Source organism: Peromyscus eremicus, chromosome 20 (assembly GCF_949786415.1).
Source record: "Peromyscus eremicus chromosome 20, PerEre_H2_v1, whole genome shotgun sequence".
NCBI lineage: Eukaryota > Metazoa > Chordata > Mammalia > Rodentia > Cricetidae > Peromyscus > Peromyscus eremicus.
The window spans coordinates 47,770,968-47,790,129 of NC_081436.1; the positions used below are offsets into that span (position 1 = coordinate 47,770,968).

Below are 19,162 nucleotides of genomic sequence, written 5' to 3' on the forward strand. Positions count from 1 at the left end.
GAGATGGGTGACACTCATGGTATTATAATTTGTCTGGAGTGCTCCCTCCTCCAAAAACACAAGCAAACAAATAAAAACAAAACAGTATAATACTATGAAATGGCATTTGAGTAAAAAGGAAAACCATCCATTCTCTATCCTAGTTTCCAATGCCTCCCTACTGTTTTTCTTTCTTTGTTATCGATCTTTCTCACTCTGCATATTAGCTTTCTTCTACCCTGTCCCCCACTCCCCCATCTTTCTGTCAAAAGTCAAAGCAACCATTCTTACACCATAGCACTATTTGTCAGGAGTCACTGAATGTTCTTGGTTAAATGTAGAAACTCCAGTTTGAAGAGAAAACAAATGTTGGCTTGCGCTTAGGATGGAGGTTTCCAAAGTATCTTTTAATAGCATGGTGTGGGGAATAGAGAACAAGAACATTTAGTGTTGCTGAGTGGCATGGCATTAAGGGGGAAGCAGATGCATCAGGGGTGCTTCTCCTGCCTATGGGAGCAAACTGTTTCACAGGAAGAGCTGCATGGTGCACACCTTTAATCTCAGCACACAGGAGGCAGAAGTGGATGAGTCTCTGTAAGTTTGAGGCCATCCTGCTCTGCAGAGCAAGTTCTAGGCCAGCCAGGGCTACATAATGAGACCTTGCCCCTCCCCATCTGATCTTGGGGGACAGAGGCTAGGCAAGACAAGTCGTTATGAGGACCATTAGACCTGTCCTTTTATAAACTGTTTGCAAAAGAGATCCTGTTTGCTTTATACAATACGATTATCCTGTTTGTACTCTCCATGCAACAAGCTCTCCACCTCCAAATGGAAAAGTAAGAGTAGCCCTTCCCTAGGGTCAGATATGAAGGATAAATGGATGCACCCCATGACCCTCAGCCATCCAGTTTTCCTCTTGGATTTTCTCTTGCTGACCACGCCTCTTGTTGTTTCAGATATGATTATCGGGAAATGCTGCACAATGCCACTTTCTGTCTGGTTCCTCGTGGTCGCAGGCTTGGGTCCTTCAGATTCCTGGAGGCTTTGCAGGTAAGAGACTATGAAACGTCCCGGCATGGGGTTGAGGAGTGAAGCCAAACTGGTTTCAGCTTTCTCACTCTCCTAGAGTAGTCAAAAAGAAGCTATGGCTTTTGCTAAGGACCTAAAAAAAAAAATTCCCAAGAAAATCTGAACCAGTTTGAAGAATCAGAATTGGGAAGAAGATTGACTCCCTGCCTTCGGACATGAGACAATCAAATGGTCTCACCACCCGGGAACTGGATTCCTCAGGGACACATTTGCAGACAGAGGGCAGATGGACAGATCTGATTGCCAGTCTAGCTCCTCAGTTAGGAGAGGAGACTCCTCTTCTCCTGCAAGCCAATCTCAGGAGCACTGGCAGTGGGGTATTGTTGTTATTTCCCCCCAAAATGAAATTGTGGGTTAGGTCCTCATCTTGGTCCTCTATGAATTCTTCTAAACTCTTGAGAGTAGTGGGACCTCCTTGCCCTGATGTTCCAAAGCTCTCAGGAGGAATCTCAGAAGCCTGTGTGGGAGGGAGTCTCTCTGTCGTTCAGTCCTACTGCAAAATGCCTTCTGCTGCTGCTGCAGCCAGCCTTCTTGGATGGCAGGGTGACAGATGCTCACTACTTCTCTCATCCTTCCTTCCTGTCCTCCCAGTCACTTGCATTTTGTCTGCATCTGGGTATTTCAGGGTTTCATAGTGTCTTTACCCTGCCATGCTAACTGTGAGTCCTGCCGGATCCTCAGGCTGAAGAGCGCCCTTCCACAGCAGGGCATTCTACGGTGCTTTGTGTGCTTTGAGAAGCATACCACCACCCACTAGCATTCTTGCAGCTTCATAGGTGTTTCAGGGAGGAAATGGCTCTCTGGTTTGGATAAAGACTTCCTTGGAAGCTCCATTTTATCTTTAGCTTATTGATGTGCCCTGGCTCTTCGGTCCCCGTGCAGACTAGAATCTGGTATGGCTGAAGTTTGCAATGCTCCATGCTGGAGGGAACAAATTTTTGAGTTAGATGTTTATAGAGCAAAGGAAACCTGGATACTACAGAAGAGAAGTCCAGAAAGTGCTACCCAGAAAGGCTGGGCCTCATTCTGTTCTCTCTTAGTTCATGACATTGGGGTGAACCATGGCGGAAGTGAATGTGTAGCACTTACATTGACAAAACTGTTATATTCAAGGCTGGTTTTATGCTCAGATTCCATTGGTAAAAAGCTTTTGTTGCATCAATAAAACTCCTGCAACAAGGCCAGTCATCTCCATGGAGGTAAGGTCAGCCAAACCTAGAATACTAGAATACTAGAATAGAAGAGTTATATTATCATGCTAAAGCAAGATTTGAAAACCTTCAAGTCTGGTCTGGATGCTTACAATCCCATGTGATTTGGTAATTCTAAACCACTTTCTTTCTGGCCTGAGCAGCCCAGGACCCATGCATGTCACATAAGCGATGCCAGTAATTGAATTTGTACTGATTCTTTTCCTGATTGGAACAATTCGTGCTGTTGCTGTCCTCGCACTCACGAAATCCTTCCTTCGCTCAGGCTGCCTGTGTCCCTGTAATGCTCAGCAATGGATGGGAGTTGCCATTCTCCGAAGTGATTAATTGGAACCAAGCTGCCGTCATCGGCGATGAGAGATTGTTATTACAGGTAAGGAAGGGGCTGTGGCCTTCAGCAGAACGGCCGATTATTGCTGCCCCCGTCCCAACTTTCAAAGAAGATGAATCCAAAAGGTCAGCTCCATAAAAAGAAATTTTATCAGGAGAAAATTGCCTGTGTCATGGTGAATATGAAGTCGTTTAATATGATATTGTTCACTTTCCAACACAAAAGTCTGTCCAGGTCCACAGAATATATTCTGGGAAGTAGCTGTTGCTGATAAAATGCATGAGCTTCGCTGGGTAAGGAGAGGTGGAGGAGTCCCTTCAGCTTCAGCACCAACAGTGTTAGACTTGACACCCCCTCAGATCCCGTGCCTCCATTCCTGTATCCATTTCCGGTTAACTCCAGGACACACAAGGTCTACGGTTGGTTGCTATGTCCAGGGTTACCACTCCTGCAGTGCCCCACTCTGAGTTCCTACAGGAGGGCTGTCACTCGGGTGAATATTTAAAAGAAGGGTCCCTAATAAAAGTTGCAGTTGCTCCAGGAAAGGGAACTCAACCTGCACAGAGAAACGCAAGGGCAACAAGACTCGGTGAGGATTTCCAAGCCCCCTGCAGTCATGTTTGAGGTTCCCAGGAAGCTGCCGCACACTCTCATAGCTCAGTTAGTGTTTGTCTTTCATGGCATTAGACACTTTATCTTCAAACCTCCACACGTTTTTGCAGAAATATTATCTCTAATGTTCTTGCTTTAAAAACAAAACTAATTGATAGCTATAAAATAGAGTTTCTAACTGTGCTTTTGATTTTTTTCTCTGTGCTCCTGGCTGGTCTGCTAATGGACTGGTGAGAGAATACAGTCATCTTCTGAAAGTCACAGATAATGTACCCTCTAATGGAGAGCACTGTGGGACTATTCAAGCCTAGGTCACGACAGCTCTAGAACATTCCTTTCATGTGGTTCTCAGGTCTGTGATCTTGGCGCTTTTGGAACCTCAGCACAAACCTGGAGGAGTGTGTACTCTGAAAATGGTGAACCTGTTCATTGGAGTTATCACATTCTGTTCTAAACAAAACATAGTTTCATAGGTGCTCACTGAGAAAGGGGTTTGGGCATCTTATGAAAAGCTAATATTTGTAGTAACTATTCCTGGTATAATTCAATAGGGACATCCTCCAAGACATAGTGAGAAAAAGCCCTAACCATGTAGGGATAGTAGATGTCTGAGTCACTCACTCAAAGTGAGGTATGTGGTGCTTTCCCACACTGCCTTTGACCTTCCTTTTATGCTGTTTTAATAATACATGCTCATTTTAAAGGAAACTTTGGATATAACAAACATCAGTCGTGTTCTCCATTCATGTACCCAGGCACCCTTGCTGTGAACAAGTTGGAGCTTGTCTTGAGGGGTGGAAAGCTTTGCACGACACTTAAGTGTGGTTGTCCAGTGTCTATATCTTCATAGAAGTTGATGGATATTTCACCTTTTGAAGTCACTTTTTTACTTGACTCTAAAGATTGAATTTTTCACACCCCCGTGCCCACCTTTTCTGGTATTTTTCCTCCTCATCTGCAATCTGTTTTTACACAGCTGCCCCCATATTGAACAGTGACTGTGCTCTTGTTAACAATGGTTTTAAAGAGTTGGCACAGCGCCCAAATGTGTGCTCTGGGAAATGGTTTTTGTTATGGTACAATTTTTCATTTCCTGTTTTCGAATAGCTCTGGTGTTTTTGTTTGCACGTGTCCTTGTCATCCTGTCACTGAGAAGCATGCCGTGGCTTTCCTCTCTCTATTTTGGTAGATCCTATTAGTTTTGTTACCATATATAACCTTTTATTGGGACTTCATTGAGCTCTACAACTTCCAGACCATTCCATCCAAATTGGAATTAATTTATCACTTTCCCATACCTGTCTCTGAGGACAAGCAGATTAATAACGGATAGCCAAATGCCATTAGAACTTGGAACCCCATCCTGCCAATCAATTGGAATTGTCCTCCAGAGCACTTGGCAGAGTGCTGGGAGACACTTCAGTCTTACACAAGAACTGGAGGAACACACAGCTCTACAGGTACTGAAGACATGAAGCAGCCATGGAAGCGAAGGGGCCGTACTAGTGGCTGAGTCTGTGACACATCCTTCCTCCCAGCAGAAGCACCCTGGACTGGACTCTTCTGGAGGAAGTGTAGCAGTGATGGCTTTTGGCATTTTCCTAATGGATTAGTTCTCATGGCCATGACAAAAACGGCCACGCCAACCTGTATGACTTAGCGAATGCCATTAACATTTAAAAGGGCATGCTTATGAAAATTGAGGATAAGTTTTTTCTAATTTCTCCTTTGGCAATCTAGGTCATTTTCTCAGTGAGTAAATAAAAATAAATTTTCTTGACTTATCAAGGATCTATGTCATGAATGATTTATCTCCTCTAAGGATATTTTATTTCCACTTGACCTTGAGCCTGCCAGTGTTTCAACTTTACCTGCTACCATCATATTTCTTGCAGTATTATGGTCCCTTCAAAGCATAGATTTAGTACCTAGTTTGGTCTATTGACAGAGCAAGTCAGCTTTTCCTTCTGTCTTACTGTGGGGAACTTTCATTGCTTCTTCTAGGGGCAGTCCTGAGTCTTAACAGTGTACCATCATCTCCTTCTTCTCTAAGGCGAACTCAGATATACTGTAGTCCTACACTTGGGGTAACATTCCTATTAATGTGGTTGGCGGAGCATTCCTCATCTAGCCCAGGTTTCCGTATCTGCCTGATTCATCACACAGTAGGGAGGCAAGCATGCAGAAAGGTGAGCACAACAGGACAGCTGATAATCACAAAGAATCTCCTAAGAGTACAGATTACATAAATGGAATAGACCTTGAACTGTAGTTGAAATGAGGGAGCAAGCCTAGGAAACTTAACCGGAAATCCAAGGAATGCATCTTAGAACTACCAGGGGAAAAAAATAAAGGAACTATCAGGGCAGATTAACAGGCAGACAGTAAACAACTGGCCCAGCTTTGCATAGTATCAGTTGGTCCAGCTCGAAACAGCAACTCCCTGTGCCAACAAGAGTAATAGTAATAATAAACCATCATAATACATAATCTTTATTCTAACCACCACATCATATTATAAATGAATAATTGGAGAGAGCAACTAACTCATCCAAGGAAGTATATCTAGTAAATGGTAGAACCAGAATGCCACATTGGTTCCATTAACACGTGTACTGTAATATCAAGCTATGCTACTATTAAAAATAACAATATCCTGATGATAGCGTCAGGTGGCCATGTTCAATTAGGCTCTTACTTCTTGAATAGCTAGCATAAGGACTAGTCTCTTAGCCACAACGTATGTAGCAATATGAACAGCAAGAAAGGCCTTCCTTCACAATTACCTGACTTGGTATTGAACACCCTGTGAAGAAACACACACAGTGTTTGGGAGATCCGGCGAGATTGGGGTAAGAGCTGGAGCCAAGAGGAGAGCACTCTTGGCTGTACAAAAGTTCACAAAAGGCTAGAGGAAGACTGTGTAGACATGGCTAAATCTGTTTGTATTGAATGGGGAGGCTCATGAACCAGCTCTAGAAATACACATTTATAGATACTTTACGGTTCCTGGAGTGACACTTCTTTTCTTTCCCCCAGGCCTATATCTACTTCTTAGAAAAATTTTGACCGTCTGTTTCAGGGCCAAAGATTTTTTGGACTTGAGGAGGAGGCAGAACTTATGACTTTGGGAGTCCCCTTTGCAACTAACCGGCTACCGGGATCTTAGGACTAAGCCAGTGCATAATGTCCACACCTTTGAATGCCTTTCAGGCTGCTTCTCTAGACCTCCTGTTTGTTCTCCTGTTTCTTGGGTGGGGAGCATTTCTACCTAGTGGTTGGTGATTTTTAATAAGCCTTTTGCTGGAAAATGGAGGCTCTGAAGGATTAAAGTGTAACCCACTAGGTTGTTTTGATGGAGCACATCTCTGTTGAACAGTTATTATTACTGTGTGTTCCCCTTCTGTTCCAGATTCCTTCTACAATCAGGTCTATTCATCAGGATAAAATCCTAGCACTTAGACAGCAGACACAGTTCTTGTGGGAGGCTTATTTTTCTTCAGTTGAGAAGATTGTATTAACTACACTAGAGGTAAGTGAGACCACGTGGCTCGGGATCTGGAATAATAATCCTTTTTCCTCAACCTCTCTTTGGCTATTGGGTTGTGTGTTTGGTCAAATGGGACAAGACCAAATTTTCTGCCCTTGAACGTGTTGGTGACTGCCCCTCCCCTCCCCCATCTGCTTGGCTTTTCCCAAGCAAATGCCTTCATTCCTGACAGATTCTTGGAGCAGAAGGGAAATGGAGAGAAGTTGTGCTCTGGACAAAGGGATTGGCTTTGTCTGACATAATTTTAGAGATATGTGGGTAATGACTGTCTTCCTGTCACTCAAGCTCAATGGCATCCTTTAAAGACATATTTCTGGTGTACATTTAGCAAAAAAGATAATGACCAAGTAAGGGAAGTATCCTCTGCCATTCTAAAAATATGAACAGTTTGGCTACCACCGTAGTACCATTTGAAGAGACAGCAAAATTGATTCTGGAGACACATACAACCTAACCAACCAGCATCCCATGTTGTAAGGTTACGGTAAGGAAAAAAACCATTGCTATCACTGTGTCCAGCTGGTGTAGGAAGTGTTAACCTTTATAAAAATAGAAGCTCGGACAGGTGAATGGATAGTTATCTTCAAGTTGCTTTACTGTATGTGCGTGTGTGGGTATGAGAGAGAGAGAGAGAGAGAGAGAGAGAGAGAGAGAGAGAGAGAGAGAGAGAGAGAGAGAGTGAGTGTGAGAGATTAGGAATTGAACATAGAGCCTGCTCATGTTGAGAAAGCACTCTGCCACTAAGCCATATTCTCATTCCCTTAAGTCACCTTCTTTAAAGCAGGAGAAAAATAGAAAATCATGGAAATGATTAAAACCACAGGAAGCAGAGCAGATAGCAATGGCCCAAGGCTACACAGAGCAGCACAAAGTGCTAAGAGAGGAGAGAAAGTTGCCCACTCATGAGTCCCAGGCCTGTGGGAGGGGGAGTGATCAGACAGTCTCCTGAGGTGACCCAGGTGCTGCTGACAGAATGGGGCGGGGCAATTTATTACACACTTGGGGAGGATTTCCTTTGGCAGTTAGTGATCACTCTGAAAGCGAATATAATCTTGAATAAACACAAGCCACCCAAGTAATGCGGTGGAAACTGAAGTCACCTGTTTGGTCCCCATGATAGTGTTCTTGCTGTGGTGGGGACTGGAGTCAGTGCTGGTCAAAGCGCAGTGGGGATTTTTTCCATGCTGGCCTCACCTCGTCTCCAAATCTCAGCCCTAGGTAACCTGGCACCAGAATGTCCCATGCACATGCCTGGTGTACATCCTGAAGCTACAGGAGGCCTGTTCTGATTATTTTGAATTCCTGTTTGCTTTTCTTTTTGGGTCAGACTAGAGGGTTTTTTTCTTTAAAAATAATAAATCATTTTCTAACCTCCTACTCCTTAGAGTGTTAGCTAAACTAACTGAATTTCATCTGTCTCTTGCTCAGGAAGCCCACAGATAAAGCAAAGAAATTGCCACACTGTTGTTGACACTTCTATATTTTAGAAGTTTATAATATTTTAAAATATTAACCCTTTGACTTTTGTCCATTCTGTTCTCTTTGTGTTCCACAGTCTCAGGGTCTGCATTTAAAAGAGTCTTGGCTTCCCTGCTGGCTGCATTTAGAAAGAGCATTTTGCCTTTTAATTTATTATGTATGTATACATACACAGAAATATTTTTAGGGCATTCGTGGTTATTGTTTTACATCAAACTGTTTTACTCTTTAGTCAGCTGGCTTTTAATCATGATCTGTATTGAAAGGGTAGCCTTTTTTTCTCTCTCTTTTTTTTTTTCTTTCGTGTGGGTTGTTTTCTCATGCTTTTAGTTACTCTTTCTAGAGTGTTCTTTTGTTCTACTCGGTACATCTTCGGGTATATGCTAGCCTTTTTATCCTCTCGTGCTGCTGTCCTTCTGTACACTCAGACTGTGGTGTTAATCTGTCTTCATCCTAATACCATCCTGTGGTAAGCCTCTGCTTATCTCCCCATCTGGTGCAGGTCGTTGTGAATGCTGTCTGTAATTACTGCTGTCTGTGTAGATGACTAGGAATGTATGCAGTGCCTGAGCCAGTTTTCTGCATGCATGTGGGGCTCCATCCCTGCCTATTCTTTTAGGATAGTGTCCATGAAATGAGATTACTGAACCAAAGAATTCAGGCATTACTAAGGTCATGATATATTTTGCTAAATTACTATGTGTTTATAAACTTGAAAAAATATTGTTTTATTTTTATTTGATGAAAATGACAGAAGAAATTGGGGGACATAAAAAAAAGTTGAGTAAATGGGGGACTCGATTGTCAAGATAGCAATTTTCCTCGATCTGCACATCAAAGTCTTAGAAGATGACAAAAATTACTCTGAGCTTTAGTGTGAAGAATAAATGCCTTAACACAGCCTGGCATTATTGAAAAGCAGTAGAGATCATTTATTTCCATGGTTTAATTAGCACACATTATAAAGCCATCATAATTAAAACAGCTTTGATCCAGATTTTCAAATGAGAGAAGATATGAGTTATGTTATTTGATTCTGAATAAGTTAAATTTGTTAATATAATAGTGGGTAGATAATACAGAAGTGTTGGCTATAAAAGCCAGCTGGAGTGACATGGGCCTGTGACCCCAGTGCTGGTGGGGGCAGTGACAGGCAGATCCCAGGTGTAGATGTAACCAACCTTCTTATTAAATAAGAAACACAGAACCAATGCAAAGAAGAAAGCCAAGAGGTCAGAGCTAAGAGCTAAAACCTTACCCTTCCTCCTACAGTGGTCCTACCTCTCCGAACCAGAGCTACCCCTGTGTTAAAGTCTTTATATAGAGTTCCTGTTCTGCCTTCTCATTGGTTGTAAACCCAACCACATGACCACCTCGTCACGGCCTGTCTGTATAGGCCTCCAGGTTTTCCATGCTTGGTATTGAGATTAAAGGCATGTGTATCCAATAATGGCTGTATCCCTGAACACACAGAGACTTACCCAGCTCTGCCTACCAAGTGCTGGGATTACAAGTGTACGCCACCACTGCCCTGCTTTCCTATGGCTTGCTAATAGCTCTGACCCCCGGGCAACTTTATTTATTAACATACAAATAACATTTTAATACAAATAAAATATCACCATACCCAGGGGCTTGATGTCCAGCCAGTCTAGCCAAAGCTGCAAGCTTCAGTGAGAGACCTTGTCTCAGAAACTAAGGTAGAGAGAGAACAAGGAAGACTCCCTGACCTGTCAACCTCTGACCTGCACACAGGCCTCAACACAGGTCAGCACTCCCCACTGATGTAGGTACGCAAAGAAAAAAGATAATAAAATGGATGAGATATGATAGAGTTGGGTATAGCTGCTTAATTTTAAGTTAAAGAAGCTATTCTGAGCATGATCCTGGGCATAAAACACTATTAAATGTGAGTATAAAAATCATTAAAACTTCTGTATAGAAGGAGACACCATAAAGAAAATGAAAAACTCAGGGCAAAGGTTCACAGTTAATGTGAGGCTAAGAAAAAGTTAATCTTTTTGACATGTAAACTCTGACAAATAAATGAGAAAAATACCAAAGTTCCCAACTAGCCTGGAATAGAGTGAGACCTTGTCAAAAACAAACAGAAACTTGTATTTTCAGATTAGGATGATTTAGGCACATCTTTTCCCAAAACTTGATGAAGTACATCCTTTCACAAACATTCTGGATTACAGTGTGAAATGAAATGAAAAATTTTCAATATTATTAAAAGGAAAAATGTTGTGGGAGTATTTGTACACTGTGTGAAGATATATTGCTGTGATTGGTTTAATAAAAAGCAAAAGAACCAATAGCTAAGTAAAAGTATAGGTTGGACTTCCGGGCGGAGAGAGGAAGTAGGCATTAATCGTGGTGTGGGAGAGATGCTAGTGAGACGTGGAGGGAGTCTGACATACAGAATGAAAGAAAGGTAAAAAAACCACATGGTAAAATGTAGATTAATAGAAATGGGTTGATTTAAATTATAAGAGCTAATTAGGAACAAGCCTAAGCTATAGACTGAGCTTTCATAATAATAAGTCTCCATGTCATTATTTGGGAGCTGGCTGGTGGGTCAGAAGAAGACTCATTACAGAAAAACTCCTAATCTTTCAGTAATGTGTGTATATGTACATATGTACATATACATCATATAAATACATATACACACATGAGGGCAGATGTGTATAGAGAATCTCCACACACAGTGGTTTGACTTAATGAGTTTTTAGGAGAAAGATTCCCACATTAGAATAGAGAATGGCTACCCAGTTTGAGCCCTTCTAGAGAGGCAAAAACCTTTAGAAGAAAGCATAATTTTCACCCTGCACTTCTCCCTGTTGCGATTTTCCTAAACAGATAATGACCTAATGAAGAAAGCTGTAAGTGGCATAGACTGTAGTGTTTATTTTAGTTACAGCATTGCGCATGCTCAGTCAGGTAGTTGGAAACAGGTTGACCAATTGTGATGCACCTGCATTGAGAAATATTATATGGACACCAAATGTAGTAAGGACATATATTTGTTGGTATAAGAAAATGTTCATGCTGTTTTTTAAAAACATATTAGGAAGTAATTCAAATAGTGTGGGCCATCCTTCATTTTGGTCAAAATAATACAAACTCATTCACATTTAGGGAAAAAAATTCCTAAAAGGAAATATAAAATGCTAGCTGTGTCGTCCTTTAAAGATTTATGTATTTTACTTTTTGTGTGTAGGAATGTTTTGCCTGTATGTGTATATGTGGAGCACATGCACTCGGTGCTTTCAGAGGCCAGTACAGGGTGTCGGATCCCCTGGAACTGCATTCAGATGACTGTGAGCTGTTCCGTGGGTTCTGGGAACTGAACCTGGGTCCTCTGTAAGCCCTCCTGACCACTGAGTCACCCTTTCATTCCCTAGCTGTCCCCTCTCTAAGCAGGAGGTTATTTGAAACTGAATTTATTTTTCTCTTTTGTCTTTGTTAATTTGCTGCAAAGAATCGTATTTGAGTGACTAATACGTTCTCTTGATACTTCAGAATAACGCAGTCTATATAAGAAAAAAGACTGTGTTAAATGACACCTCTCATTGCCTATGACAGGAGAGCCAGTGTGGTAAAGGGTTGCTTCCAACCTAGACTCTCAAGCTGTCTTGGAGAGACCCTCCTTTGCTGTGTTCCTGTGCCTTCAGGATTATAATTAAAATATAACACACATGCAACATTGCTAATTTGCCAGGCGAAAGATCCTATCTCATTAATTATACTTCTTTTGTGGTGAGTTACTGTGTGGATCCAGTTTCTTGTCTATTAAGTTAACAGAGCTCCATTCTCCTGCAATAACAGTTGGATGTGTTACATTCATCACAATAGAATCTTACATTGAGCTGATTTCATCTTTGAGCCTGGAAAGGCTTTCTTCCCCTTGGATCTAAGCCACACACTTCTTTAGCAACATGGCTGTGTTTTATTTTTTGTTTTTTTTTAACACTAAAACCATATACTTCATTCAAATTTATAGCAGCTGTCAAATCTCTCTATATCATTCCAAGATTGGATTGTAACAATCTGACCTCTCAGCCAAATTGCAAGGGAGATAACACTTGTTTTCCTAGCTTAATTCAGAGCTTGCATTACCCTAGGAGTCAGCACGAACAGAAAAGCAGAGGAGGTAAAGGAAATGCCATCCTTATACACAAAGCAGCGAAGCATATGTGCTCCTGAGGTGAACTCAAGGGTCGCATGTCAGAGGTGCCCGTTGGCCTAGCACTCAGACACAGCAAGTCTCTTGATTAGTCTTGGCCCTGCTAAGGATGAGAATCCAAGTGAACTCTAGGCAGCATAGACTCAAGGCTCATTTGCTTAGTTTGTCTACACTTAGACTCTAGGGCACTTCTTCCTTACCAACCGTAGTTTAGACCCTGAGAATGGAATTACCAGTCTTTGGAGAATTCCCAGTAGTAACTTTGCTCATTGCTATGAACAAAGACCTGACAGGAGCTTAGGGAGGCCAGGATGATTCGGGCTCACAGTTTCAGGTGGGCTCTCATCCATTATGGCAAGGGCAACATGGGAACAGGAGTATGAGAAAACTGTTATCTGTAGTTAGGAAGTAGAAAGTGGACAGGAAGTGGGACTTGGTTATCAGACCTCAGGACCCACCCTTACTTTCTTTTTCTGCCAATGCTTTACTTCTCAAAGGTTCTCCATCCTTCTGAAACAGCATCCCCAGGTGGGCCCAGGGATTCAAACACACAAGCCTGTGGTGGACCTTTCACGTCCAAACCAAAATGCCGGCTCTGTGGTTGCAGGTAGTGCTCAGACACAATTGAAGATGGGACTCCTCACCCTCTCCCCAAAGCCAGGACTGAACAGGTCATGCATTTCACAGGTCCCCTCTGTCATACTTGGGATTCTGTTAGCTTTCAAGCCTGAGCGCTGCCTTTTGGGATCAAGCTCTTTGGAGCTGGGTGTTTCCATTCCGTATACAAATTGAAAAATGGCAACGGGAGAAATGGCAAGCTGCTGCAGAGATAGTGTTCCTTCATGGATAGGACCACAGGAACGCAGAATTATGACAAGCAAAGCAAGGGCATGCATGGGATTGTAATGACATCTGATGCAACAGCCTGTGGCTGCTTATGCAGCGCTGTTTCAGAGGGGGTTTCATGACGTTTCCCTGCTTGTTCCTCGGTTATCTGACTGCATTGGAACTACAGCGCTGCCATACTGATCATTTTACTGTAAAATCAGTGAACTAACGTCAATCAAAGATGGTTTCAGGCATGGAGCACATGGCATGGGATGGCACTCGGTGTGTTAGGCAGCAGCATTTTTCTTTTAACATTTAATTCTTTTTTTTATTTACTTATTTATTTATTATTTATACAGTGTTCTGCCTACATGTGTCCTTGTAGGCCAGAAGAGAGCACCAGATTTCATTATGGGTGGTTGTGAGCCACCATGTGGTTGCTGGGATTTGAACTCAGGACCTCTGGAAGAGCAGTTAGTGCTCTTAACCACTGAGCCATCTCTCCGGCCCTAGGCAGCATCATTTGAACAAAGAACAAGCAAAGAGCAAATAGAATAGCCGGAGCCTTCAACCCACTACCCGTTATTTTGAAGGGGGGGGGGGGAAAGGTGGCATAGAATAGTAAAGAGCCTGTCATTCTACCCTTTAAAGTCACTTGGCAAGTATTATCTTTATTGAGGACCTTAGCAGAAAATATGTGTGTGTGTGTGTGTGTGTGTGTGTGTGTGTGTGTGTATGCGCGCGCACACACTGATGAATAGCAAAGGAATGTCCAGCCTCTAACTGTGATGTCTTCTTCCACAGCAGTAAAGTGTAAACGCTAAGTGCCTTGCAGGAATCCTGAGAGCTGTCCAGTGAAGTGACAGAACTAAGACGTTAGGAGATTGACAAATGACATTTCTACTTGGTGGAATGAGATCCAAACTCTTCCAAACTTTTGACAATGCAAGTTGAGATATATATATGTATAAGCTTTTTAGAAGTACATTTGGCCACTCATTCAAACAGTGTTAATGGTGCTCATACCCAAAACAAAGTCCTAACGAATCAATAAGGAAACTGGAAGCATTTTATTTAGAGGTATTTTCATTTCTTTGCATAGAAAAATTACTCTATTTTTGGTCAGTTCAGAGAAATAAGCCATGAGTACCATGAGGAAATAGGTTTAAAAAAAAAAATCTACATTGCCTGTATCCTGTATCTAGAAAATGAACATAAACATGATTTTTTTTTTTTCAAGACAGGTTTCTCTCTATACTCCTGGCTGTCCTGGAACTAGCTCTGTAGACCACACTGGCCTTGAACTCATAGAGGCCCAGCAGAATTTTCTTTTTAATGGCAAAATCAAATCTTAAATATAAGAATTTAGTCAGATTACCTTACATTCTGAGAGGTTGCCATAAGTATTAGTCATGCTTTATCATTTCAATACCAAGAAGAGGATGAATCTTGGCACATCACTTGGTCAAAGTCAAGTTCAACATTTGCTATGCATTCACATTCATGCTGGTATCTTTTTGTCAAGATCCATTTGAATAGAGTGTGAAATGCTTATTAGTATTTCAAGAGTGTTCCGTAACTGATGGTCACATTTGGAAATTTTCAAAGAAAACAGTGCTGTGACTTTAAATCAAAAAGATAGTCTACTACTGTAGAAAGCATGCCTTTCCGAGATCCCAGCAAACGACGACCTACTTGTAACATCTCTGGGTTTTGTGTCATTTGTTTGTAGCTTGGATTTCTAATGCTGTCTATTGCCAATTTATTCTGTGTCTTGATAGCCAAGATCATTTATGTGACCACATGCTGAAAGGCACATAAATTTAGAAAGAAAACAAAAGGAGCTCTAAATGGAATACCATAAGAGGAAATTAATAGCCTGGATTTGGAAAGTATAAGAGTTGAAAAAAATGGAATAAATGTTATACAGAGAATTGCTTGCCATGTGAAAACTCTTTCCAGTGATGCCACTGTGCTCACAATAGCTGTCTGGACGACAGCGTGGCAAGCCATGCCTTTGTACCATAGACAGTAAATATCAGCATTATAGCTGGATTCCTAAAATCTCTGTCAACTCATGAAGTTACCCAACCATATAAAATGAGCAATTTTGATCTGAGTGAAAGATAAAGCGCAGATATTGCTGAGTTGAGATTACATATTCTTCTCAATTTCTTCCCTGCTTCCTTTCAGTGGGAAGGTTTGAAAGATATGTAGAGCTCACTTGATTACCCTCCCATTCTCTGTCATGGAATGAGATGGATGGAGACATTAATAACTTAGCAAATCGTGGAATTCCATACTTCACATTTTCTTAAATGGAGACCTGCAAGATGGTGATTTAGGTCCTCAGACCCCTAAAAGTTATGTAAAGATTGATTGATTGATTATTGGGAGTCAAACTCAGGGCCTTATAAATGTTAACACATATCCCTCAACTAAGCCCCTAGGATTTTTTAAAAACATTTTGTGCTGGAAACATGATATTCTGTATCACGTTAATTATTTGCCACATCATATCTTAATGAGTCGATAGTTTTATTACAAGAGTTTGAAAGTCAGAGAGAAAGTCCTAAAGTAGACTAATCACATACAACTGACAAATGATTCAGGTTGGGAGAAGGTTTGTCTCTAAATGTAGAATTTAATGATCTGCAAGGTCCCAAAGTCCAAGGAAGCTAATGAACTAGCTTGACAATTATTAGTCTTCATATGCCGTGGTTCTTGTCCTGTTCTGTAGGATGTTTTGAGCAATTGTTAACTCACTACTTTCTGAAGTCAAAATACAGAAAAACTTGAGCTGGCCAATATTCAAAGTCCTGCAACTGATTTTGAAAAGGGATTGAATGTTGATGACAGGCAATTTAAAACTCCGTCCCAAATTAAAGGAATAGAGCTGAGTGGAGAATGTACCCGCCTTCTTTCGTCTTCACATCCGCCTCCACGTGGTCCACACTGATGTTACTGTGCACCCAGAGCAGATCATGCTGGTAACATCTGGATCCATATATTGATGTCCCACCACCAGGAATATGTGAACTCTTCTATACACTGTACTTTGAAACTAGCAAGGACCATTATTATAAAAATAAAATTTTAGGAAAGTAGAATTTTATGATTAAAATGGAACTTGAGAAACGTTGTCAATCACAGTTCATCTCTTCCTCATATGGTCCTCCAGAGCTCCCCACTGCTTTGTGCTGCACGCATTTTTTTTTTTTTAATTTTTTTTTTTTCGAGACAGGGTTTCTCTGTGTAGCTTTGCGCCTTTCCTGGAACTCACTTGGTAGCCCAGGCTGGCCTCGAACTCACAGAGATCCGCCTGGCTCTGCCTCCCAAGTGCTGGGATTAAAGGCGTGCGTCACCACAGCCTGGCTGCACGCATTTTTTAACCAGTAGAAAATTGGAGGAGGAACAGGTAGAGTGTGTTGTGTCTTCTTAACCGTTATCATCTCCAAACTTGGATTGAGCAAGACCTTTACCAGATATCACCCAAACTCACCCTTACCACATGCTGGTTTGTTTTCTAGATTATTCAGGACAGAATATTCAAGCACATATCACGAAACAGTTTAATATGGAACAAACATCCTGGAGGATTGTTCGTCCTACCACAGTATTCCTCTTACCTGGGAGATTTCCCTTACTACTATGCTAATTTAGGTAAGTGGATCCTTGGAGGAGGCTGCCTGTGAGGACCCTGAAGGGGTCCATCCTTCTTCCCAACAGCCTGGGGTGGAGACTGCTGGCTGAGTACTTTTACAGCAGAGACTCACATTCAAGATTGGGGAATACAGCAGAGAACTGGAAAACAGAAAGAAAGGAAGCCTTCTTTCTCATCTGAACAGCCAACCTGTACATTTGGTAGAGTTACTTTGTTGTGAAATAGTCTTCAATTATAGATTATTTTGAACATGACATCAGATTAAATATAATGTGTATATGTGTATATAGGTATTCATGTGTGTGTATATATCCTTGATTTTTTTTCACAATAGCACTTCTCCTTTATATATTTAGAAAGACCTGAATTAAGAAAGAGAAAAAAGGGCTGGAGAGATGGCTCAGCTGTTAAGAGCACTGCCTGTTCTAACAGAGGTCCTGAGTTCAATTCCCAGCAACCACATGGTGGCTCATAACTAGCTGTAATGAGATCTGGTGCCCTCTTCTGGCATAAGGTGTACATGCAGACAGAATACTATATACATAATAAATAAATAAAATCTTTAAAAAAAGAGAGAGAAAAAATAAATAACCAAAAACTTGTGAAAAAGACAAATTTATTCATTCTTTCAATGTTTTTTTATGTTCCTCTCGTACACCAAGCTAATGCCAGGCTAGATGGTTGACATAAAGATCACGTTAGATAGAGTCTGTACTCTCAAGCAGCTTTTAGTTGAATCTCAGTGGGGCGAAGGATGTGAGCACAGGGATACTGCTCTGCAGAGGCTGGTGTTGCTACCACAGACGTTTCCATAGTTGGTGCCCTTGTTGTCCTCGTGTTAGTCACATCACGGACACGTTATCTCAGGGTTGCAGACGTTAGAAAACCTGGGACAGTAAGCATCTTTCAAACGGATATGAGGTCTCAAGATTGTCTACTCCATACTAATTTTCTCCAAAACAACCTTCACCTTTTTTAAATTGTACGTATTTAGCTTGAAAGCTGTGAGGTGGAACTGAAGTCCAGGGCCTAAAGTAACCATCAGCAATGAATAACCCTTTAATGTAAACTGGACACACTGGGAGGACCATATGAAATTCAGTGGATGGTCCACAGTGGGTTAGTAAGAACTCATTGTCCAACACAGGCAGTAGTTAAGAAGCCTTCTGTTTCTTGTAGAGCTCTGTGATCTGTGCAACTTAGAGTTAGCCCCTTAGAAGTATTCACATGGTGCTTCTTAAACTATTACTGAAAAACCTGAAAGCAATGACTGGTTTCCATTGTTAAAAAGTGCTTCCTCAGTGGAGTGTATCGTTCTTACCTGAGTGTTCATCAGGAGAATGAGAAACTCACTTTCTTTCTAAAGTTCAATTAAAGTGCTAATTGGATGGCACAATTTTCCATGTACAACATTTGCATAATCGTTTCACATATACACTCAGATTCTAACTTATGTCCCACCTATATCAAAGTCTAACTGGGGCATTCCCACAGTGGCTGCTTTATACCTAAGCTACTAATGTACCAGATTAGTGGGTCTAAACTAATGAAGTTCTGAAAGGCTCTTAACCTGTTGGTAATTTCTGAGTTCTTGTAGAAGGGCTCCTGGGGGGATGCCCTCTTACTTCTCTTTGGTGGTAATGGTTGATTTGCATATTCATTGTCCTTTCCTACACTGAGCTCCCATTGGGCAGAAGTCAGTCTCCCATATTTTTTCGCTCAGTGGTGTTACACAAAGCAGCCATTCCTGGAATATGGAGGCTCCCTTAGTGCGATTCTGATGATGCTGGAGACAGTGTTGAGGATGCTGATGGTGATAACAGCTAGCACTGAGCACTTACCCTTTGCTAAGTCCTGTTCTAAGTGCTTAGTGTGCATCAGCAGGCTAAACTCTTAGAGTAGCTGCATTTCATAGCTGAAGGAACCCAGAGGGTCCAAGCAGTGTTTCTAAATGCTACCGAGATGGTAGAACTGAGAGCCAAGCCTGGAGGGATGCTAGGTACTGTTCTCTGAACCTTTCCTACATGCTAATTATTAAATGAAACACTGTTCATCACACAGAGCCCTTCAGTTAAGATTCAGATACATGCAGATGCCCTGGTGGAAAAAGTGTGCTTATGTAAATACCTAAGTGACTAGAGCAAGGTAGATATTGGGTAACCTTACAACAAGGAAGATGACAAGCGTCACCAAGGGAAGAGAAGGCTGTCCAAAGAAGCTGGAGATG

General features: G+C 41.6%; 1 protein-coding gene across 1 annotated transcript in view; it reads left to right on the forward strand.

Annotated features, from left to right (window-relative positions):
• The window catches only part of Ext1 (exostosin glycosyltransferase 1), a 285,350-nt gene that overhangs the window by 244,352 nt on the left and 21,836 nt on the right, over positions 1 to 19,162 (forward strand). Inside the window, exons 2-5 of the mRNA XM_059246872.1 lie at positions 936 to 1,029; positions 2,545 to 2,652; positions 6,635 to 6,754; positions 16,802 to 16,934. Of these exons, the coding sequence (XP_059102855.1) occupies positions 936 to 1,029; positions 2,545 to 2,652; positions 6,635 to 6,754; positions 16,802 to 16,934 (455 nt within the window). The remainder of the gene's footprint in view (positions 1 to 935; positions 1,030 to 2,544; positions 2,653 to 6,634; positions 6,755 to 16,801; positions 16,935 to 19,162) is intronic.